The sequence below is a fragment of the Carassius carassius genome, chromosome 10, assembly GCF_963082965.1.
Source record: "Carassius carassius chromosome 10, fCarCar2.1, whole genome shotgun sequence".
Classification (NCBI taxonomy): Eukaryota; Metazoa; Chordata; class Actinopteri; order Cypriniformes; family Cyprinidae; genus Carassius; species Carassius carassius.
In genome coordinates this window covers 27,562,880-27,588,017 of record NC_081764.1, presented here as the reverse complement: position 1 = coordinate 27,588,017, position 25,138 = coordinate 27,562,880, and the positions used below count along the sequence as shown (strand labels likewise).

The following is a 25,138-nucleotide window of genomic DNA, read 5'->3' as shown; positions in this document are numbered from 1 at the left end:
AGTTATCATCATCTATAGTGCATAATATCATCCAAAGATTCAGAGAATCTGGAACAATCTCTGTGCGTAAGGGTCAAGGCCGGAAAACCATACTGGATGCCCGTGATCTTCAGGCCCTTGGACGGCACTGCATCACATACAGGAATGTTACTGTAATGGAAATCACAACATGGGCTCAGGAATACTTCCAGAAAACATTGTCGATGAACACAATCCACCGTGCCATTCGCCGTTGCCGGCTGAAAACTCTATAGGTCAAAAAAGAAGCCATATCTAAACATGATCCAGAAGCATGATCTTTCAGAGAAGACCTTGAATTTTCCAACATGACAATGTCAGACCACATACTGCACCAATTATAACATAATGGCTGCATAGAAGAAGGATCCGGGTACACACTCTTGCAGTTTAAATCTAGATTAAAGACCCATCTCTTTAACCTGGCATACACATAACATACTAATATGCTTTTATTATCCAAATCCGTTAAAGGATTTTTAGGCTGCATTAATTAGGTAAACCGGAACCGGAAACACTTCCAATAACAACCTATGTACTTGCTACATCATTAGAAGAATGGCATCTACGCTAATATTTGTCTGTTTCTCTCTTGTTCCGAGGTCACCGTGGCCACCAGATCCAGTCTGTGTCCAGATCAGAGGGTCACTGCAGTCACCCGGATCCAGTACGTATCCAGACCAGATGGTGGATCAGCACCTAGAAAGGACCTCTACATCCCTGAAAGACAGAGGAGACCAGGACAACTAGAGCCCCAGATACAGATCCCCTGTAAAGACCTTGTCTCAGAGGAGCACCAGGACAAGACCACAGGAAACAGATGATTCTTCTGCACAATCTGACTTTGCTGCAGCCTGGAATTGAACTACTGGTTTCGTCTGGTCAGAGGAGAACTGGCCCCCCAACTGAGCCTGGTTTCTCCCAAGGTTTTTTTCTCCATTCTGTCACCGATGGAGTTTCGGTTCCTTGCCGCTGTCGCCTCTGGCTTGCTTAGTTGGGGACACTTCATCTACAGCGATATCATTGACTTGATTGCAAATAAATGCACAGACACTATTTAACTGAACAGAGATGACATCACTGAATCCAATGATGAACTGCCTTTAACTATCATTTTTGCATTATTGACACTGTTTTCCTAATGAATGTTGTTCAGTTGCTTTGACGCAATGTATTTTGTTTAAAGCGCTATATAAATAAAGGTGACATTGACATTGACATTGACTGAAATGGCCAGCCTGCAGTCCAGATCTTTTACCCATAAAAAACATTTGGTGCATCATAAAGAGGAAGATGTGACAAAGAAGACCTAACACAGTTGAGCAACTAGAAGCCTGTATTAGATAAGAATGGGAGAACATTCCTATTCCTAAACTTGAGCAACTTGTCTCCTCAGTGCCCAGATGTTTGCAGACTGTTATAAAAAGAAGAGGGGATGCCACACAGTGGTAAACATGGCCTTGTCCCAACTTTTTTGAGATGTGTTGATGCCATGAAATTTTTAAATCAACTTCTTTTTCCCTTAAAATTATAAATTTTCTCAGTTTAAACATTTGATATGTCATCTATGTTTTATTCTGAATAAAATTTGAAACTTTCACCACATTGCATTCTGTTTTTATTCACAGTTTGTACAGTGTCCCAACTTTTTTGGAATCGGGTTTGTATGTTTTTTATGTATTTGAGTAACTTAGATTAAGAAAGACAAATTTAGCATCATGCCATTGTGAATATGATTATAGTTATGCATTTGTGCCTGTATAAAAATGTGCTCTTTGAATGTTCAAATTAAAACCATTCCAGGCCTCTTCTGTGCAGATCTGTTTGATCAAGTGACCTGTGAACATCAGAGGAGACAAATCCTTTTGGATTTAATTTTACGGCCTGATTTCCCATGAATCCTCTCTAAAGTTGTTTGAGTGACATATTAGGAATAATGATCAGATGGGTTTTCACTTGAACGAGAAAGCAAGGAAAAAAGGATCAGAAAGACACCAGAAAAATATGCCACGAAGCATGTTCTTTGGATTGAGAGATGAAATATGTGAAAACAAATTAGGAGCCACTGACCCAAGAAACTATGTGTGTGTGTGTATTAAATGTTTGTACACCATCTATTTATTTTCTGTCTTTAAACATGGGTGATAATCAAAGATGTCATTAAAATGTACAGCACTAAGTCACAAAGACAAACTTAATTGATGTCAAAAGGGTAAATCCAAAGTCTAATCACTGAACCATAAGTAACCACGGTAACACTAGCTGGACAGAAAAACACTGGTCTGATTTAAAACCTTGTGGGTAAACCCACAAATCTAGGGAACTGCCACTCTGTCTTCCAGTAGCAGGACATGGCTACATAGAGAGTTTATTTACTGCGGAAGTAGATATAACAGCATTTTAATGTACAATTGAAGGAGTTCCTCTGGTGTAACCCTTGGGCTTCATGCCTTGCTAATAATAGTCATAATGGTGACAGATTAAGCATGTAACCTCCAAATTTTTATTAGTGATGGTACAACAAATTTTTTTTCAAAAGGCCAAGAAAAACCACTAAAATTAAAACAATTCAGCATCACTTTAAAGCAATAGCTCATCATCAAAAAAGGAAAACTCTGTCATAATTTACTCATTCTCATGTCATTCCAAACCTGTATGACTTCTTTTGTGAAAAACATGCAAAAATATCCTGAAGAATCCAACCTGCTCTCTTCTATACAATGAAACTGAATAGGGACTTGGCTGTCAAGGTCTAAAATGGACAAAAACTACCATAAAAAAGTATTATAAAAGTAGTCCATCCAACTCATGGGCTAGGCAATATTCCAAGTCGTCTGAAGTCATACAACAACTTATAACTTAGGCTGTTTTTCACACCTGCAACAGCAAATTAGATTTATGCCACAGGTAAATATTTTCAGTGAGTAACTAATTCAGTCATGGCTTACTAAAAAAATTTCAATGTGAGGACCAGCATAGTACCAAACATCAGCACACAAAAATATAAGCAAAAGCTCAAGTAGATTTATTCTATCGAGGTCTCAAATAACATAGAATATAGTAATATAGTTATATGAGGTACTTTAATGGCAAATTAATGTTCAGTAAAGCTTCATTAATTTGAACTCCAGTAAAATATTAATATTAAAAAATATTAATATTTTTTTTTTAACTTACTTCAGCATCACATGATCCTCAAAGGGTTAGTTCACCCAAAAATGAAAATTAGCTAAAAAATTACTCACCTTGAAGTCATCCTAGGTGTATATGACTTTCTTCTTTCATACGAATCCAGTCTGAGTTATTTTAAAAAAAAATTTGATCTTTTTAAGCTGTTTGATGCCACTCACATAATGATGCATCGGTCCTATTGAAGTTTAATAAAAAGCGCATCCATTAAAAATAAGTGTCTCACACGTCTCCGGGGGGGTGAACAAAGGCCTCCTGTAGCGAATCAATGTCAAAATTCAAAATAAAAATATCAAAATTCAAAACGTAGTAATCAATTTAATCTAGCTTGCGCTCACTGTTGTAAAATGGAAGCAATTCCAGGGGAATGACATATGAGGTCAGCGTTGCGCATGCGCCGGTGAGTCTCGTGAAAACTAACTTTTGTTACCATGAGCAGAGGAAGCAAGTCTTCCTTACTTTAGCAAAGGAAAACCAGTCTACTCTTGGCTTATATCAAAATCCTCTGACATTCTTCTTTACAAATCCTCGTTTTGTACTCCTAATTAGTGACCGTTGTATCATTTTAAACTCTCCGCTGCGTTTCCGCATGCGTCACTTCTGAGCGGCGCATGCACAAAACTTACCTCATACGTCATCCTCCAAGAACTGTGAGCGCAAGTTTTAATGGATGTGCTTTTTATTAAAATTCTCAAGGACTGATGCAGTGCAACACCCGCTGAGTGGCATTAAACAGCTTGAAAGATCAGAGACTATTTTTAAAACAACTACAACTGGATTCCTCTGAAAGAAGAAAGTCATATACACCTAGGATGACTTCAGGGTGAGTAATTTATGGCTTAATTTTTATTTTTGGGTGAACTAACCCTTTAAAGGGGTCATATGGTGCGATTTCAGGATTTCCTTTCTCTTTGGAGTGTTACAAGCTGTTCATGAATAGATAAGATCCCTAAAGTTGCAAAGACTAAAGTTTCAAACCCAAAGAGATTTTCCTTATAAAAGTTAAGACTCGTCCACGCCCTCCTAAAACGCCTCGTTCAAACACGCCACCACATGTCTACATCACGATGTGGAAAGATTTGCATAACACCGCCCAAATGTTCACGCAAAGAAAGAAGGTGTAACTTTTTTTCTGGCTGTTGCCATTGGCACCATGTAGTGGAGATGCTGTTCCGTTGTTAAAGTGAAACTACTTTTTTTGTTCTTCCAAAAGAGGACACAACTAGAAATCAGTGGTTAAGTTGTATTTGCAACACTATTCCAGAACAATTCAACCCAAATATTCAGATGTGTGCAGCACATTTTATGGAGAACTGTTTGCTGATCCTGGGAGAGAAGACTATAATGCTGGCTGTTCACAGTCACAGTCTGTATGTATGTTTACATATGTAAAGGATTTGCCAATGATGATTCAAATGCGAGTTTTAAGCAGTGTAGAGTAGCGCTTTTGTTTGTCATTTCTCAGATCACAATTGCGACATGGTTTTATGTTTATGCAACGCAACGCATAAATAAACAGTATAAGTCATTATACTTTTGAACAGTAGTGTATATATATGTATATATTTATCATTTTGGAACTGTTTCTATTCAGCTTTAACTTTATGGAAAAATAAGAGCATCAACATTGAACTTAATTGCTCTTGTTTGCTTCACAGAGAAACAAAAGTAAAATGTGAATTTTTGGGTGAATTATTCATTTGAGTGCACAAAATTCCTTGAAATTTAAATGGTGTTCCTGTGTGCATTCAAGTGTTACTTTAGTAAGGCAACATCTGACTTATGGTGGAATCAGACAGCTCGATCATAGCTGTAGCCTATTAGTTCCAGATGGAACTTTCCTTTTTTACATAACAGGTAATGAATAAAGAGACAGCAGCCTCCTTCTGCTGTTCTGAAAGATGAAGTAATGTCATGTCAACTGTTAAGTAAGGCTGCTATAATCATTTCAGCTTAGAGCACAGCTGAATCCTTTCAGAAGCTTTTTCCATTTCTTCCCCAGTCCAATACAATCACAATTAAATGACAAGACATTGATGCAAAACTATTTTAAAGAGGTATGGTTGAAAAAAAAAAAAGATAATGGTGGCAATGATATCACAGGTGGCAGGTGCCCAAATTATGAGTCGTAAAACATTTGAGCCCTCACTGACATTATCTGATGCCCTGTTTTTACCTTTCTTTTTGAAGCTCCCATCTGAGCACGTTAATAGCCATGTCCTATATTTCTTATTTAGGTCATTATGTGAATAAATTACAGCGGCTGTAATAGAAAAGCACTACGACAATTAAAGTGGGACTTGAACCAAACGCAAACTTTTAGGATGTACTTCACTCACCACCAGTACAGAAGTGCGCACCACCTCAGAGACGCTCTGCCGTAACTCTGCGGCGGTTCCTGGCTTACCCAGACCGCGCGTGAACTTTCGTGTCTCGGGCTGAACCGAAGAGGCCATCGCACCTTGCTTGTTTTAAAAGACGAAGTCTATGAAAACATGTCTATGGAGATAAATTCACGCAGTCCTGAGAGGAAGTCCTCAGTTGGGACCTTTCCTTCCCAACGCTGAAAGTTGACGCATTCCCAGTTCCCACAGTAAACGACACCATGGAGATTGACAGGTCATCTGTCCTCTTCCAAGCTACATACTTCTGTGCTTGTTTTCGCAGCGTCGGATGGAAGCTGAGAAGTATAACGCGTTCCTGTAGCGCTGTTGCACTTAGTGAGCGACGGTTCCCCGGTATGTCGTCTCCGTGCCAGTTTCGCGCCGCCAGCGCGTGTCAGTGCGTGATGAAGCTCCCGCGCGAGCACCAACGCCTCCCTCAGAAACTCAGCAGAGCCAAGGAGGTAAATTGCTTCCAGTGTAAAAGCACGTCATATTGAACTGACGCGTGTTATTATTTGTTCTGTTGAAGCGCTATTATGCAATTTAAAACATTATTTAAAACGTTTTGTTGAACAGCAAAACAACAGGGAAATGATAGACAACACGAACAAGTTCTATGATGCTATGCACAATAAAATATAAAGTATTTTTAATTAACCACATGATAAATGTTTATAATACGCTATTTACTTACTTTTATGGACATAATGCATTAAAACACTATCATATCCACATGCATTAGTCTTAATTGTTCAGTCAATATAGTAAAGATGTATCCATAATCTCTGGGTTCAATTATTAACTATTATCAATTATTAATTATATTATTTTATAGTATTATAAAATATAATGAAAACATGTATGCAGGTTTCATAAAGTTTCACCAGTTGTTGCAGATAAATAAACTGCAATATGTGATGTTACACTTTAAATTTTACTTAAGTCTTCTGGTAAAAAACAAAACAAAAATTGCTTTAATAAAATTGCATGCTGGTCAAGGTTAGAATAACATGTTTAGTGCGCCGACTAGTGGTGATTCTCTCATAATGCAGTTCCAAATGCTGATGAATGAAGTATTTCATCACACTGTGAATAAACTGAGACTATGCAAATGCAAAGCATTATTTAATTTAAACAATACACTTTTACAGTCTGCACATTCTTATGCAAATCACAATTTTCAAAATGTCTCAGCAAGGGGTAATAAAACGATTGATCACGTCACTATGATTACAACGATTGTGTTAACAGGAGAATAACATCATACAAACACTCATTCACACATACATGCATAGAGACACACACACACATGCGTGTGCATAAACACACTAGGGTCACAGCCAAAAGTATCTTGTGCTCTTTAAGATGCATTCAAGGCATGCAACAGTCAGTTCAGGTAAGGACAATATGGGACTCTGTTTATATGATATTAATAACAGCATCCTATTCATTATCACTGACATGCCAGAGCAATTTAGTAACACAAGAAGGTTTGATTTCAAACCAGACCTGCTTGCTTCATGTCTTTGTGCATAGCATAAAATGCTGATGTTGTGTGCTGTGCTTTAAAAAAAGACTTTTCTCAGGTTTCTAACTGATTAAACCTTTGCCCTTTGTTGACTGCTTGTTCATCAAATGATTGGAACAGGTAAGTGCATATGAAGATGCACATCCCTATAGGAATAGATACAAACATGTAGCACAAAAACCATTCACACGACTAAAGACAAGACACAAAGCCACAGGAACAAACACACAGAGAACTGATCTTGTGCATGCATGCACACTCACTCACACATAGAAAAATAAGTACAGTAAATAACAAGTAGGTCCAAAGCATCATTAGACAGTTTAACAGGATCCAGAACAGTCAGTATACCAGACCGAGTGCAGATTTGTCTTGTGAGTAAAGCTTATCCAGAAAGCGAGAAGTGTAACTCCTGCATCTGATTAGATGCCTTGGTCTTTGTAGAGTCACACCATTTCTAAATATTATTTTGAATGTCTGATGCTGAATGATATATAGTGCCACCACAGTGAAATGTGTTTATGTAGTATATGTAGTTTTTTTGTTTTTTTTATAGTCTGTTGGCTTCTTTCAGAACTCAGAAAGGGAAGCCTGCTGTTATTTTGCACATACAACAGCACTTATTATAATATCAGATGCTGTGAACAATGTCTCATAAATCTCAAAGCTGCAGGAAACTGTGCTTGGGAAAATATTAGAGAATGTAAACATATTTTGCAGACATGCATGGGCAAAAATGAAAGCTTTGTAACCTAACAAATTAAATGATTAAAACTATTGTTAATGAGTTACCCTATAATCTTATCATAAGTTCAAGGTTTTTTTTATATATATATATATAATTTTAAAAATGTTACACTCTCAAAGAGCAATTAAATATTTTAGAGATTAAATGTTTCTAAGAATTAATATTGATTATATAAATTTAAGGAATTTGGGAATGTGATAATTAACTACATTTACACTGGTTAAATATTAGGGACCATTTCGAATGGTCAAAATAATTAACTTCAAGCAAAAGCAAAAAGTGCAACCGAAAAGCGGCTTACTTAAAAAAAGTAAAAAACATACAAAAATTTAACTAAAAGATGGCTGCATAGCTCTTTTCAATGTAAATCCACTAAGACACTTACTGTGCTTACAATTGGGGTTAAATTGAAGACATTTGTATGGTTCAATCTACACTTGTCTCCACAGCCTTCAGACTTTTTAGAGCTATAGAGCTTGATAAAAAAAATTCAAGATCAAAGTAAGGTAAAAAAAATTCAGAAGTCACAGTCACTGGGATCTGAGAAGCGATATCCTCCACGACTACCTAGATATACGGCAGAGGCTGATTTAGGTCTGCTGGTACCGGCCTGACCGGGCCCTCCATGACGTCTGTTGTTGTTGACTTCAGCATCCAGTGTATCCGTGGTGATAACCCAGCTGGCAGGACGCCACTTCTTCAGAGCGTAAGGCGTCTTTACTCGCTTCTTGATTTTATCTCCTGATCCCTCTGTCATGTCGTCAGCAGACTTGCCTCCTGTTGGTAAGCCAAAAAATTACAAAATTATCACATGTAATTTTAAAATGTAAAACAATAGGCCTCATTCCTGAAGCATCATAAAATTGGATCTATGTGTAAATTGTTACAAAACTGAATAGTTTTACAAACAATCTACAGAGCTCTTAAAGGGTAACTAAACCCCTGGTCAGAGCCTGACTCCACCCACTGGCAATATTTGAAAAATGCTGAAAAGTGGGCAGATCACAGCGGAGATAGTGGGGACGAACCGAGGTCGGGGCTGAGCGAGTGCGGCGTGAACCGGAGACCCGCAGTGACGGATTGATTGACAGCTGCTGTCAGAGTCGCTAAAATGGAGAGTGCGTTCATTTGGAGTAGAGGACTTTTCTCCCCCACCTTCACCTGAAGTGGAGGGTGTCGAGGTGTCTGTTCATATCAATTCGAGCAGCTGGCTCAAACTGCGGTTTTAACTCCCACACTGCGTCGCTTTTCAGCACGATCGGTGTGGAGAAGCCCATTTCCACCTCCATTGCGTTGGAGAAGTAATCCCATGTAAAACGCAGTTTGCACACTCCAGCTCTAGGCGGGAACTTGCGGTCTTCCAGGCCAAGTGCATGCAACCACTGGCGCCTAATTTTAAAGTCTGCTGGTAAACTATCCAGTCCAGCAGTGCTGTCGCAACCAGCAACACACCTCATAAATACAGATAAATCTACACTAACTTGAAGATCTAAATAACTATATAATTGCTATGCTAAATAGATGCTATAATAGTCTATCCTGGTCGTTTTCAATACTCGCAATTCCAACTCCTGACTCACTAACTAAGCTCACTAGAGTGATTTTGACGGAACAAGATGGTTTTATACTGCCAAGGGCAAGGGCGTGGTAGCTCGTACCAAGGGGCGTGGTGAGCTGGAAACTGCTTACGTCACCTGCCACCGCTTATGTCACTTGCCACCACAACATCCAATAGGAAAAATCAACTGCAGTAGCCACCGTTCAACCTGAAGAGGGCAGCACTCAGACGTTTTTACACCATATATTGTAGAATTATAACACTTTATACTCAAATCCCAAAAAAGTTACTTGAATCAATGAACAGCACTAATAAAGCACCATTCTTATAGATCATTAACTAAAAAAAGTTGGTTTAGGGTTTAGTTACTCTTTAAACAGAAATTTTGAATTTTCTTTAGAAATTAGCACAGAAGAAAAACATAAGCAGTATCTTAACCCAAAAATCTATTATCTTATTTTGCAACATGGAAGTAAGCTATTGTCTGTGAATGTGCGAGACTTCTAAGACTGTCAAACTGATTAATCGTGATTAATCGTATCCAAAATAAGTGAATGTTTTAATAAGTTAATGTTAATAAGTTAGTGTTTACATGATATTTATGCCCACTGTGTATATTTACATGTATATATAAATACACAAATATATATATATAATGTGACGAGTCAGCTGCCTCCTCCCTGGTTATCATCTGCACCCCGTCCTAAATCGCCGCCCTTCACCAGGCTCCCGACAGGAGTGGGTGTATGAGAGGAGGGGCGCTGGATGAGCCAGGGATGGCGGCGTGTGATGGGGCACACCTGGAGGAAATGGAGCCTCATCACCGCCGCTGTTTAAAAGCCCAATGCGCCTCTCCTCGTGAGACCGTCCTCTTCCCCGTGCATGCACACTGGTGTCCTCATGGGTCCAGGAAGGGTGCGTTGAGGGACTCCCGCGTCACTAGAGACGTGAGCTGCCGGACCTGCGGTCCGGACGAGAACCGCACCCGTTTACACGGCCGACGGGCCAGGATGCTGGGCCGCCCATCCCCTGCAAGCGACGAGAAGGATGCGCCCGTTAGAAGAAGCCGCCACCCCTCGCGCCCCGGACCGAAGAGGGGAGCGCGTGCGGCCGCCGGACTCCGCCCCTTACCTGCAAAGCCTTTAAATGGTCTCTCAGTCTAGTTCTGTAGGCTACACAATCATGGGAAAGACTGCTGACTTGACAGTTGTCCAAAAGACGGCCATTGGCACCTTACAAAAGGAGGGCAAGACACAAAAGGTCATTGCAAAAGAGGCTGGCTGTTCACAGAGCTCTGTGTCAAAGCACATTAATAGAGAGGCGAAGGGAGGAAATGATGTGGTAGAAAAAAAAGTACAAGCAATAGGGATAACCGCACCCTGGAGAGGATTGTGAAACAAAACCAATTCAAAAATGTGGGGGAGATTCACAAAGAGTGCACTGCAGCTGGAGTCAGTGCTTCAAGAACCGCTTTGCACAGACGTATGCAAGACATGGGTTTCAGCTGTCGTATTCCTTGTGTCAAGCCACTCTTGAACAACAGTGGACCAACAGAAGCATCTTGCTTCAAAAAGGACTGGACTATTTCTAAATGGTCCAAAGTTATGTTTTCTGATGAAAGTAAATTTTGCATTTCCTTTGGAAATCAGGGTCCCAGAGTCTGGAGGAAGAGAGGAGAGGCACACAATCCACGTTGATTGAGGTCCAGTGTGTAGTTTCCACAGTCAGTGATGGTTTGGGGTACCATGTCATCTGCTGGTATTGGTCCACTGTGTTTTCTGAGGTCCAAGGTCAACACAGCCGTATACCAGGAAGTTTTAGAGCACTTTATGCTTCCTGCTGCTGACCAACTTTATGGAGATGCAGATTTCATTTTCCAACAGGACTTGGCACCTGCACACAGTACCAAAGCTTCCAGTACCTGGTTTAAGGGCCATGGTATCCCTGTTCTTAATTGGCCAGAAAACTCACCTGACCTTAACCCGAAAGAAAATCTGTGGGGTATTGTGAAGAGGAAGATATGATATGCCAGACCCAAGAATGCAGAAGAGCTGAAGGCCACTATCAGAGCAACCTGGGCTCTCATAACACCTGAGCAGTGCCACAGACTGATCGACTCCATGCCATGCCGCATTGCTGCAGTAATTCAGGCAAAAGGAGCCCCAACTAAGTATTGAGTGCTGTACATGCTCATACTTTTCATTTTTATACTTTTTAGTTGGCCAAGATTTCTAAATATCCTTTCTTGGTATTGGTCTTAAGTTATATTCTACTTTTCTGAGATACTGAATTTGGGATTTTCCTAAGTTGTCAGTTATAATCATCAAAATTAAAAGAAATAAACATTTGTAATATATCAGTATGTGTGCTGTGCTTTAAGTGGGCCGAATCTATATGCACAAAGACAATACAACCTTTTTGTCCCCTTTTTGTTTTAAAGCTTGATGAAGAGAGCGCACGTTGCTGCAGCTGCGAGGAGGACAGTGATGCACGCGTACAGGAGTGATTGACAGTTCGCGGCACTGTGTACAAAAAATAAGTTTAAGCTCATTAGCGTTAGCGTTACAGAAAGGTCTGATTTACACACTGTTACAACAGTCATTGTTTTTTTTTTTTTACAATGACATTTGAGTTCATGATTTTAATGTTGTTGTTTCTTGTGGCAGACTAAAGAGTAATGACAGACGGTTGATCTTTGAATAAAAATGTGTTTAGTTAAGGTTTGAAATTCATTATCTTTTATTATAGGCTACGAAGTCTAATATCATAAGCCCCCCATCCCGTCACCCAAGAATAGATACTTTCGATACTCGCATCAGTATCGATATATCGATACTTCAGGATCGATTTGGCCATCCCTAGTTATAACGCAAGCATTACTGAACATGTACCGAGTAAAATAGTACTGAAAATTTATTAGTAAAGCCTTACACTACTGTGTTACAGCAAAAAGTAATATGTTACTGTAATGCATTACTTTTGTAATGCATTACTCCCAACACTGGTGGATACAGTGACAATTTAATTTAAACCACCGACATAAACACACCCCTTGAAAAAAACTCTTTAGTTCTGCAAAAAAGTACATATTTTGCATTCAAATTTAGTTTGGAGCACTGATACTCACCTAGTAATGGCAGTGTGGTGATGGACAAATCCAGTGAGTTGGGTCTCTCGGGTCTGCGCACACGGTTCTGTCTAAGCAGGGCCTCTCCATGTGTCTGAGCTTGGGTTTGGGCCTGTGGAGGAACCAAGGATGGGGTAGGACATGGGTCGGGCAGTGCAACAGGCTCCACGGTAGAAGCTGATGGAGCATCTCCTGTTGGACCAACACTCTCACTGTTCTCTCCCTCCTCTCCTCCACCCTCAGTGTCTCCCTCGCCATCTCCCTCGCCATTGTTGTTATTGCTGTTGTTGTTGTTTGCATTGTCTGGATGCGGCTCTCTTCTCAGAAGAGGTTCCTGCTCATCAGGGCTAGTGTTCAAGAGGCCGAAGTTCAGGTCCTCTGAACTCATGGCGCCCTTCCAACGGACATCAGCAGCATTGGCTTCACTTCCTGCTGACTCAGGTGCTGCTCCGGTTGCATAGTTACTCACTGCTGCCGCAGCATCATTGTTGGCAACGGTAATCGGCCTGGGCTCATGTGCCATGCTCACTGCATTGGCTTTAGCCACACCCATCTCGACTTTTTTCAGATTAGACTTTCCAAGTTTCCCAAACTTCATCCGCAGTGATGAAGACGACAAGGTAGATGTTTTCCCACAAGGCTTAGCATTGAGACTTAAGCTACTTGGCCTCTTAGGGACATTCTGCTGCTTAGGTAGGATGGTTACAGGGGTGTCAACATGCCGACCAGAACCCTGAGATCCTGAAACCTCAGAAGCCATCTTCATGAGGGGGTAGAACAGGCCATGTGAGGTTGCTGTTTCTGGAGAGCAGAACTGTTTCTGTGAATGTTCCATCAGGCTCTCATCGGAGCTCTCCCTCAAGTTCCTCTGGACTTCACTTGGGTCAAGTTTTGGTATCTCCAGGTCTTCTCGGGTCAGCTGAGCACAGAGAGGGCCACTGTTGCCCACTGGTGGAGGCTGTGAGGACTCTGAAATTGGAGTGTGGGAGGAGCTTTCTGTGCTAGACTGTCGTGATTGGGCCTGCTGCCACTCGTAGTTGATGCAGTTCCTGTTCTTCTCTGCAGGGTTAGACCCTTCCACTGAGGGTGGGTCCACTGAGGTGTCATTGTGGAGGGGTTTATCAGCAACATTGTGGCCTTCAGTGTTTGTAGATGAGTGTTCAAGGAAAGAACCCACTTTAGGGGTCTGCTTTCCTGTAGAGATGTTCCTGGAAAATTTTAGTTAAAGTAAGAATCACATAAAATAAAAGCAAACATTGACTTATGCACATGATTTGTGACAGTTTGTGCTTATTGATTATTAATTATCTAGAGTTCTATAGACTGGGATTAACTGGGGATGTGCAGTTTAGTGTTAAACATAATAGTCTGGATTATATTATTGATTATTAATTACCTGTGGTTGAATTCATTGGTTGAATACAATGTTGAAGTAAAGATATGATTGTTTTTGGATTCCCATTAGTTATGCAGTGAGTACCGGTTATTTGTTGCCTGTGGTTGTAGAGTGCAGTAATAAGTTTGTTCAATCAGCGATTACTGATTATCTGCAGTTTTACATTGAGTGGTCAGTGATTACTGGTTATTGATTACCTTTGAATGTACAGTGAGTGGTCAGTAATTACTAATTACTGATTCACTGTTATTGGTCAGTGATTTTAATTGCCTGTGATTAAATGGTGAGTTGTTAGTGATTATTGTTAACTTCTGGTTGTACAGTGAGTGGTCAATGATAACTGGTTATTGTCACCTGTGGTTTTACAGTAATTATTGGTTATATATTACCTGTGGTTATACAGTGAGGGTCAGTAATTATTGGTTACTTATTACCTGAAGTTATACAGTGAGTGGTGAGCAATTATTTGTAGTTGATCATTTTCTGGTTATACACTGAGTGGTCAGTGATTATTGATTGCCTGTGGTTATACAGTAAATAATGGTTATTGATTACCTGTGGTTAAACAGTGCAGTGCTAGGGCTGAGAGCAGGACTGACAGATTTTTCCCTGTCCCAGATAAGGAGCAATTCAGCAAGTCTCTCCTCTGCACACTGAGCCGTCAGTCGGGCTTCAGCATCCTGATCCCAGCAGTCTTCTATTGTCTCTTTTAGAGAGTGCACCGTCTGCACATAAACACAGACATATACATCAACATCAACACATATTTTTTTAGTCCACTAAGAGTTGATATGCTGCATTTGTGTGTGTTCACATCTTAATTTCTCACCAGGCTATTCTCTTTCCAGGCCTCTGGGAATTTGGGTCTTTCTTTTTCTCGAGACACAAATGCCTGCATGTCTTCTATGGTAGGGTGATTGCCCAACTCTGCCTGAAATGCCATCTGAAACGCTGGAACTGTTTCACCTGGTGGGACAGAAGATTTTTACTGAGAACAAACTTAGAGTAGATGTGACATGGATGGATCTGCACGTGTGTACATGTGTGTGTGTGTGGTACCTGGGAAAAGGTCCACACACCGCATGAAGGTCTCCCAGTAAAGCAGGCCCAGTGCATAAACATCAACTTGTTTCAGCGCAGACTCACAATCCTTCAGATTCACTGCCCCTTCTAGCACTTCTGGAGCCATGTATCGCACTGTACCCACCTATTGAGTGAGGTGAAGAGGTATAACATATGATTAGTCTGAGGTAGTATTTTCTTAATCACCGGTCTGGTTTAGATTTTGCTAGGTTGGATCAGAATGGACCATTCTAAATTGCTGTTTGCTGACCTCACTGATGGCACTGTTGTCCTCTTCTCCGTGCCCAGGAGGTCTCTTTCCCGTCATAATCATGGAAAGTCCAAAATCACTGATCACACATGAGCCATCTGTCTTCACCAGCACATTCCTACTGTTCAGATCCCGGTGGGACACAGCTGGTTTATACACATCTAACAATGAGAAGTAGAAAGGGTAGGAAAGGGAGAGATGGAAGGGAAAGGAGTGGGATGAGAGGAGAAGGGGAGAAAATTACATGAGAGTGAATCGCAATATAAGAATTGCCACTAGAGAGCACTAGGACCCACTTGTGTCTCAAGAAATAAGCTGTTATAGGAATTTTACCAATCTAAGTGATGCGGTTATGCACAAATGCTTAAAACACTTTGAGTGGGTTATGTTAGTTTTCTCTGTTTTATAAAAACAATATGATAAAAGACACTGAAATATATCATATAAATTAAATAAATAATGACTATTTTATTAAATATGTTTATAATTCAGTTTATATTTATTTTTTATCAGTAAATAATTACATTTATTGATAATAATGATGACCATGATCTATTTCTCTGCCAAGTAATATAGCTTTTAATAATGCTGTATATGAGAGTTTATATGTTTGTCCAGATTCTGTGAGTTTAAAGCAGGATATATCAGTATATATCAGGATGTCTGCACTGAAGACTCCTTCTTTCTTTAGTCTCTCTTTCTTTCACAGTCTTTATGCCTTTGATTTCCATGCATTTTTCTGACACTAAATAAAATCTGAACACTTTTAGAGCCTTTCAGACTGAAACAAAGACAATGAAAACTAAAAAAAGCATTGAGAATTACGCCCCATCACTGCCTTCCTGCTTTCTCAGACTGAGGCTATAAATAAAGTGCACACACCCACTATCACATCCATACTCCATACTTAAAATCTAAAGTATTTTAAATAGTTGATAACTTTTGTCTGTTTTAGAGCTTGACAGCCTGAGGTCCAGTTCATGCTACTGCTGTACTTAATTGATCACAAATACAGTAAAAACTGTATAACTGTATAAAATCATTACAATTTAAAATAATTGTTTTATATTTTAATATATTTGAAATTTAGTTTTTTTCTTGTAATTTTTAGCAACCATTACTCTGGTCTTCAGTTTTGTATGATCCTTCAGAAATCATACTAATATGCTGATTTGATGCATAAGAATTATTATTATCAATATTAAAAATAGTTGTGCTACCTAATATTTTTGTATAAACTGATTTTTTTTCTGGATTTGTTTTATTTGATTTTCAATTCAAATCTTTTGTAACATTATAAATGTCTTTCCTTTTGATAAAGCCTAGATTTTGAACAGTACTTTATAATTATTTTATGAAAGAGATTGGCCACTATATTCATCAGCATTCTGCTTTTGTACTTCACAGAGGAAAGAAAATAGTACAGGTTTGGATGGAACGACAAGTGTGTGAAATATGAATTTATTCGTTATTTTTGTGTCTCACCCCCTCTCTGTATTTCTGTGTGCAGGTACGCCAACCCTCTGGTGACAGACAGAGCCAAACGACAGCAGCTTAGCCAGTCCACAGTCCGCCCGCTCAGATACGTGCACAGAGAGCCCTGGGAAGACAGAGGAAGTACTCTATTCAGAGGAAATAATTTACAAAGTACAGGGAGGAACGCACAGGAAAGACGGGGGGGGGGGGGGGGGTGGGGGGAGAAGTGAGGGAGGATGAGATTAAAGTGCAGAGCAAGAAAGAAAAGCGGCGGTATATCTCAAAATTAGCACAATTAATGCACTCCTGCCATACCTCAGGGCTACCTTAGGGATGTCTTCTGTCGCCATGGCAACCTGGCTTGAGGTTAGCCCACAGGAAGTACAGGCTGAAAGCCCACGGTTATGAATAATTGAAAACTTCTCAGCTCAGTCAATAATCTCTCTCTTCCTCCATTACATCGAGAGAGTGTGTTGTGGGTGTGAGTATGCAGCGAGAGGTAAAATGAGGATATTCTGCTCAATTGTAATCTTTTCCTGGTTCCATAAGTGCAAAAACAACAGAATAGGAGGATGAAAAAAGACGTAGAGGAAAACTGCAGGAAGAGAGTAAGCGAGTTTTGGGTGATATCAAAAGATATCGCATTACACTTGTGAGATGCTGTTACCACAAGATCAAGAATGACATCAGATCCCTTGGGTCTCTAAATATAGCCACAAAATAAATGTGTGCAACTGCAATTTTGGAGCTGTGATGTAGAGAAGAAACAATGTGAGAAAAACAAAAAACAAGAACAGACTAAATGGCTGAGAGGAAAAGATTGAGCAATCTGGAATGAGACTAGAGTATTTGCTTTTGGCACTTTTAAGGCGGCTGGTTTGGGTTCCTCAGTATTCCTGCGATACTCACATGCGGGTAAAACTCCAGCAAGAGGAGAAACTCTGTCCGGCCTTCTGTACCGACACGTTCCTCGCTCTCTAAGAAGCGCGCTACATTCTCATGATCCAGGAGGAGGCAATAAATCATACGCTCATTAGTAAACTGCTGCCGGTTAGCAGAAACGAAAACTTTCACTGCCACAGATCGGCCATCAAGCAAGCCATGATACACTGTTCCATAACGGCCCCGGCCAATCAGCTGTGAGGAACAGAAAGAGCAATAACACATGAGAATAGTAAAAAAACATTATAAAAAAAGAACATTATAAATATAAAGTATATATATATATATATATATATATATATTGTTTAAATCGTTGGTGTCTGTAAGAATTTTTTATGATTTTAGAAGTCTCTTGACTTGATACTGTAAAACATTTATATTATAAAACATTATTACAAATTTAAAATGGCAGTTTTCTATTTGAATATAATTTAAAATGTCATTTATTCCAGTGTTGATCCTCCAGAAATCATTCTAATATGCTGATTTGGTGCTGACAAATAATTTCTTATTGTCGCTGTTGAAAACGGCTGTGCTGCTTAATATTTTTGTGTAAAATCATGCATTTTTTCAGAATTCTTTGATGAATAGACGTTCAAAAGAACAGCATTCATTTAAAATAGATTTCACTATTTTTTACTATTTTATTTGCTTAAAAAGGGGCGGAAAAAATAATCAAGCAGTTACTGGTGTCTGTGATTGGTTACCTCCAGCAGTACTAGGTTGTCCAAATCCAGAGAAGGAGGGGAAAGTGCAGTCTCCAGAATATCCAAGGTATGCAGAGAGTGTTTACCACGTCCTGGAATACACACAGGTATATAAATCCACATGCACATAGGGAATTTCATCATCAGGATTGAATCATACATTTAAAGCATTATAACATCACTTTGGCAACGCACCTCTTAGCATGCGGTAGCTGAAAAAAAGCAGAATGACGAGGAAAGCAACCATGGACACAGTTGCTAAGGCGACAACTATGACTTCCTCTCTGTAAAGTTGGCGGGAATCTTGAAGGATTCAAGGACAAAATGTTAACTCATGAACCAGAAAGTGAAATAGAATGAATAAACAGATTGCCAATATAACAATAATGTGATATTAATTAACCTTAAAAAATTAAATTATATTAATTATTATAAATAAAATAAATAATTTAATTACAAATATTTAACCAAATTTACTGAGTCATTCCGGCCCAATTTAAAGGGTTCATATGATGCGATTCACGAGTTCACACTTACATAAAGTACAATTGAGGGGTAAAGTTTAATGCATATTTGGTGTGCTGAGAGAGGGCTCCGAGCTCGGAGTTCGGCCCGAACCAAGAGTACTCCCCCCTATGTAAATGTTTTAGGACTAGAAGTGTGGAGAAGGGGTGGTGGGGGGATGCTGCAAGGCTGTCAAATGAATAGAGGTGAGACTGCTGTATATATACCTCTTACCATTGATTGCTGAGTGCTCTCCACTTGTGTTAATTATCTGAACGTGCTCCTCCCGAACTTTGTTAATAAAACCTCATTTTTTCATTTCTCTTTGGAGTGTTACAAGCTCTCTGTGCATAAAGAAGATCTGTAAAATTTCAAATCCAAAGAGATATTCTTTATCAAAGTTAAGACTTTGTGCACTCATTCAAACATGCCCCCACATGTCTAAGTCACTATGTGGAAATATTTACATAATGCCACCCAAATGTTCACGCAAAGAAAGAAAGCGTGGTTTCAGTGACCGCAATTAGTGTTGAAGCAGCCATGTCAGGGAGATGCTGTATGCTTCTAGGCAAAAGCAAAAGCACTTTATTTGGCCTTCTGAAAGTTGATGCATTTAGGAATCTTTAAGATTACTTACAACAGAACAGCAACGCATTTAATGGACGACTGTTTCATAAACCTAGGAGAGGAGGTAATTCTGACTTTGCTACGACAATCTGGCGCTTCTGAATCTGAATCAGCTACTCTAAGTATGTTTTGTTATTAGTATTTGCTATAGACCATTCAAATGCACAGTTTTACATGTCGTATGTGTGTGTGTGTCGGTGTGTGTATGTGTGCACGCGCGCATGTGTGACAGAGAGAGAGGGACAGGGTGACACAGTGGAGTCGGCTGTCTTAACCGTCCATGGCTTGTGTACTGCAAACACATACGAGCTTCATCACTGTGTCTGTCACACCACTCTGTTCAACTTTTGGGCTTGAACTGATGGAAAAACTAAGGAAATTATTAACTGTCCTTACATTTTTTTTTTAAAGATGAAGCTTGCGATTATGGAAAGTGGTGTAATATTTCCAACGAGTGCTTTGTGGTGTTCGGCCAATCACAATGCACTGGGTCAGTTGGCCAATCAGAGCAGACTGCGCTTTTTTGTAGAAAAGTACGCGTTTGAGAGAGGTGGGGCATAGAGGACCTACAATAATGTACTACAATAAAGTATTTGAAAAAATTATGTTTTTTGACATTAAAACATGTCAACATATTCTGTTACACCAAATACACAAAATAATGATCTTTAAAAAAGCATCATATGACTCCTTTAACCTGTCTTTCATTTGTACCTCTGTTACTACTAACACATCTTTCACTCAAACTCATTAGTTTGCATTTGCTGACCACTATCTGTTTGTCTATGAACCCCACACACACACTCACGTAGAGGCTGTGCGGTGGTCGGCGAAGGAGTTGGGAAGTCCTCAGTGAAGTTCAGGTTGCACATGTCTTTGTTGCAGCAGCAGAATCGAAAACTTCCATTCTGGGCCACCGACGGTTGGTTGGTCACCACGCAGTGGTCATAGCACTCCTGATGGACAGCCAAATTTGTCCAGCAACCTGTTTTAAATGGAGGAAATACAGTTAAGACTGACTGTAAAGTTCTTTGAGTGTGTGTATGTATGGAATGTGTCTATATACCTTGCTTCTCTAGCAGAATTTTGTTCTTCTTTTTTAACCAGAGTCCAAAGCAGTGACCTCCATGATTACAGCGAATGGTGGAGTTTTCACGAAAGACTTGCCCATCTCCTTGTGTATCTTCCAAGTATGCACACACCCTCTGCTCACTCTGTGCAGCTAAAAAGTCAGAAAATTAAGAGTCAAAATGAGAACGAATGACACAAAATAAGACAAACTCAGCATTATATAAGAATTAGAAAATAGAATGTTAGAATTATTAACTAGTAGGTATTGCAAAATGTAAGTCCTGTAAATATTTTAAAATATATTTGTAATGTTTTTATAATATAAAAAATTAGCAGAAGATCTGAATAGATGAGCCTTGTTCAAAGCAAACATATTCACAAAGTTAAATTACACAGCTCTCTCTGGTTCTCTCTTAGGCTGGCCACAATAAAAGTGTTCCTGTAGTAGTGTTCCTATAGCTCAATTGGTAGAGCACTGCGCTGTCAAGCGCAAGGTTGGGGGTTTGAATCCCCGGGAACACATGATAGGTAAAAATTGATAGCCTGAATGCACTGTAAGTCGCTTTGGATAAAAGTGTCTGCTAAATGCATAAATATAATAGAAAAGGCCACTCTAATATATGCAGTTTTATCACACAGCACAATGCCACAGATGTCTCAAGTTTTGAAGGAGCGTGGAATTGGCACGCTGACTGCAGGAATGTCCACTAGAGCTGTTGCCCATGAATTGAATGTTCATTTCTCTACCATAAACCATCTCCAAAGGTGTTTCAGAGAATTTTGCAGTACATCCAACCGGCCTCACAACCTCAGACCACGTGTAACCACACCAGCCCAGGACCTCAACAACCAGCATCTTTCACCTCCAAGATTGTCTGAGACCTGCCACCCAGACAGCTACTGCAACAATCGGTTTGCATAACCAAAGAATTTCTGCACAAACTGTCAGAAATCATCTCAGGGAAGCTCATCTGCATGCTCGTCATCCTCATTGGGGTCTCCAACTGATTGCAGTTCGTCATCGTAGCTGACTTAAGTGGGCAAATGCTCACATTCGATGGTGTCTGGAACTTTGGAGAGGTGTTCTCTTCACGGATGAATCCCGGTTATCGTGACGAGATCCTGATGCCCACTGTTGTGCCATTCATCCACGACCATCACCTCATGTTGCAGCATGATAATGCACGACCCCATGCTGCAAGGATTTGTACACAGTTCCTGGAAGCTGAAAACATCACTGTTCTTGCATGGCCAGCATGTCACCCATTGAGCATGTTTGGGATGCTCTGGATTGGTGTATGAGACAGTGTGTTCCAGTTCCTGCCAATAACCAGCAACTTCGCACAGCCATTGAAGGGGAGTGGACCAACATTCCACAGGCCACAATCAACAACCTGATAAACTCTATGTGAAGGAAATGTGTTGCACTGCGTGAGGCAAATGTTGGTCACACCAGATACTGACTGGTGTTCAATCGGATTTAAATCTTAAGATTGATTTGGGCAATCTAAGACTTTACATTGAGTTCCAGACAGCGCTTTTCAGCTCGATCAGCTGACGTGCTATCGAGCCGACAAAGCTCTCGTCGCGGGAGGAAAAACCCACGGTGGCGGGCTTTGTGTTTACATCAATGATGCATGGTGCCGCGATGCTGTTGCAGTCTGCAAAAACTGCTCACCCCTGGTGGAGTTTATGATTATTAAGTGCCGGCCGTTCTATCTGCTGAGGGAATATACTGCCATACTGCTTGTTGCTGTTTACATTCCTCCGAACTCCAAAAGCAGCAACAGGAACAATGCACTAAATAAACTGTACCAGCACATCAGTGAGCAGCAGACAGCCCACCCTGATGCTTTTCTCATCATAGCTGGGGATTTCAACCATGCAGACTTAAAGAGTGTGTTTCCAAAAATACACCAACACATTAACTTTCCAACACGAGTAATAACATTTTAGACTTGTTTACACCACACAGAGAGGAGCCTACAAAGCCTACAAACCTGTGACAGCAACATCTCTCTGCTGAACGAGCTGAACACCTTCTTCGCTCGCTTTAAAAAACAAAACAGCACCACTGGACAGAAGACTCCACCTCCTTCCGGTGACCAGGTGATGACACTGACCCCAGACAGCATGAGGAGATCCTTCAGCAGGATCAATGCACGCAAAGCTCCGGGTCCTGACAACATCCCTGGGCGTGTACTGAGATACTGTGCCGCAGAACTCACTGAGGTCTTCACGGACATTTTCAATATCTCACTTAGTCAGGCTGTTGTTCCCACATGTTTCAAAGCTCCCACCATCATTCCAGTCCCGAAGAAGCCATCTCCATCCTGCTTCAATGACTACCATCCTGTTGCACTTACTCCCATCCACATGAAGTGCTTTGAACGGCTAGTCATGCACCACATCAAGTCTGCCCTCTCCCCCTCCCTGGACCCCTCCCTGGACCCCTTCCAGTTTGCATACCGGTCCAACCGCTCGACTGATGATGCCATCACTACTGCCGTCCACTCAGCACTCACACATCTAGAGAAAAAGGACTCATACGTAAGAATGCTGTTCATAGACTTCAGTTCAGCATTCAACACAATCATCCCTCAACAGCTCATTTACAAACTGGTCCAGCTGGGGCTCAACACTTCGTTGTGCAACTGGCTGTTGGACTTTCTGACTGGAAGACCTCAGGCAGTACGGGTCGGCAGTAACACATCCAGCATCAACACACTGAACACTGGGGCTCCCCAAGGATGTGTGTTGAGACCCCTCCTCTTCACTTTGATGACCCATGACTGCACACCATTACACAACTCCAACCTCTTCATTAAGTTTGCGGATGACACGACTGTGGTGGGTCTCATTAGCAACAAAGATGAAACAAACTACAGGAGCGAGTTGAGCAGCCTGGCCGGGTGGTGCAGTGACAACAATCTCTCTCTGAATGTGGAGAAGACGAATGAGATTGTTGTTGACTCCAGGAGAGCACACACTCAGCATGCTCCTCTGACCATCAATGGTGCGACTGTGGAGAGAGTGAGCAGCACCGAGTTCGTGGGTGTGCACATCACAGAGGACCTCTCCTGGACTGACAACACCGCAGCATTGGCCAAGAAATCACAGCAGCATCTCTAATTCCTCCGCTAACTGAGAAGAGCCAGAGCCCCGCCCCCCATCATGTGCACCTTCTACAGAGGCACCATCGAGAGAATCCTGACTAGCTGCATCACTGTTTGGTATCGCGCCTGCAATGCGTCCTGCCGGAAGACTCTGCAACGCATAGTGAGAGCAGCTGAGAAGATCATTGGTGTCTCTCTCCCCTTCCTCTAGGACATTTATGGAACCCGTCTCACCTGCAAAGCCCTCTGCATTGCAGGTGATCCCACTCACCCGTCACACAGATTCCTCAGTCTGCTGCCATCAGGGAGGAGACTTCGGAGTCTCCAGGCCAGGACCAGCAGACTGAAGGACAGCTTCATCCATCAGGCTGTCAGACAGCTGAACTCACTCCCGAACTTGCCCATCTTCCATCTTTTGCCCCAGGCACCACAGAACTATGAACACCCCCCACCCGATCCCACATCCCCAGGTCCTTCCAGCCCCCCACCCGCTAACATACGTTGGCATGCACCAGTCACTTTGTGCAGCATCTGCTCACTACCTCATTCAGCATGGAACTGACGTCATTCTACCACCTCATCAGTCAGTTTAAATAAAATAACTGCTCTTGAGCCCTTTGTCACTTTAATCAGACTGAATAAGGTTTTTTTTTATCTTTTTATCTGCACTGTTTGTTCACTTGTCTGGTTTACACTCTATCTTCCATGTGCCTTGTGCTGCTTTATTTAACTTTATTTTTATTTTTATTATATGTCTTTTTTACATGCCCTTATTGTATAGTTGTATCTTAAAGCAGACTTGACTTGACTTGACATTTCTTTGCCCTGATAAAGTCCTTGACTGAACTGGCAGCGTGTATTGGGTAATCGTCCTGATCTAATATGAAGTTCTAATATCAAATATGAAGTTCTTTCTAATGAGTTTGGTGGAATTTTCATGAATATTGGTAGCCAATATGTTTTTGTACCCTTCTAAATTTATTCTGCTACTGCCATCATACATTAAGTCATCATTAAAATTAAGAGGTCCTGTTCTAGAGACAACCATGCATGCATATACCATGACACCACCTCCACCGAGCTTTACAGATGAGGTTGTATGCTTAGGATCATTTGCAGTTCGCTTTTTTCTCCACACATTTGCTTTCCAATCACTTAGATGAAGGTTAACCTTTGTCTCATCGGTCCATCAACTAAGTTCCAAAACTCAACTGGCTCACATTTGTGAAGAATCTTGCTTTTCTATTTTTGGTGCTGATCAGAGGTTTGCATCTTGCTGTGTAGCTTCTGTAATTCAGTGTGTCAAATTCTCCTGCAGACTGTGGATTGACAGAGCATCACCCCAGCTTTCTGGATGTTATTGGTGATTTTTCAGACATGTATTTTTGGATTCATTTTCACAGCTTTTATGATT

General features: G+C 40.7%; 2 protein-coding genes across 3 annotated transcripts in view; both read right to left on the bottom strand.

Moving 5' to 3' along the window:
• Positions 1-6,012, bottom strand: part of LOC132152054 (dedicator of cytokinesis protein 9-like) — a 122,555-nt gene extending 116,543 nt beyond the window's left edge. Inside the window, exon 1 of the mRNA XM_059560703.1 lies at positions 5,547-6,012. Within this exon, the coding sequence (XP_059416686.1) occupies positions 5,547-5,663 (117 nt within the window). The 5' untranslated portion in view covers positions 5,664-6,012. The remainder of the gene's footprint in view (positions 1-5,546) is intronic.
• A 687-nt stretch (positions 6,013-6,699) lies between these two features.
• Positions 6,700-25,138, bottom strand: part of LOC132152049 (bone morphogenetic protein receptor type-2-like) — a 33,557-nt gene continuing 15,118 nt past the window's right edge. Inside the window, exons 2-13 of one of the 2 annotated variants that reach the window (XM_059560699.1) lie at positions 20,604-20,759; positions 20,346-20,522; positions 18,602-18,709; positions 18,407-18,498; positions 17,667-17,894; positions 16,767-16,881; positions 15,282-15,442; positions 15,008-15,155; positions 14,778-14,914; positions 14,504-14,673; positions 12,553-13,760; positions 6,700-8,641 (exon numbers count right to left, since the gene is read on the bottom strand). In XM_059560699.1, coding sequence (XP_059416682.1) covers positions 8,385-8,641; positions 12,553-13,760; positions 14,504-14,673; positions 14,778-14,914; positions 15,008-15,155; positions 15,282-15,442; positions 16,767-16,881; positions 17,667-17,894; positions 18,407-18,498; positions 18,602-18,709; positions 20,346-20,522; positions 20,604-20,759 — 2,957 coding nt within the window. In that variant the 3' untranslated portion in view covers positions 6,700-8,384. Of the gene's footprint in view, positions 8,645-12,552; positions 13,761-14,503; positions 14,674-14,777; positions 14,915-15,007; positions 15,156-15,281; positions 15,443-16,766; positions 16,882-17,666; positions 17,895-18,406; positions 18,499-18,601; positions 18,710-20,345; positions 20,523-20,603; positions 20,760-25,138 lie in introns of both variants that reach the window. The other variant, XM_059560698.1, reaches the window with a different exon arrangement.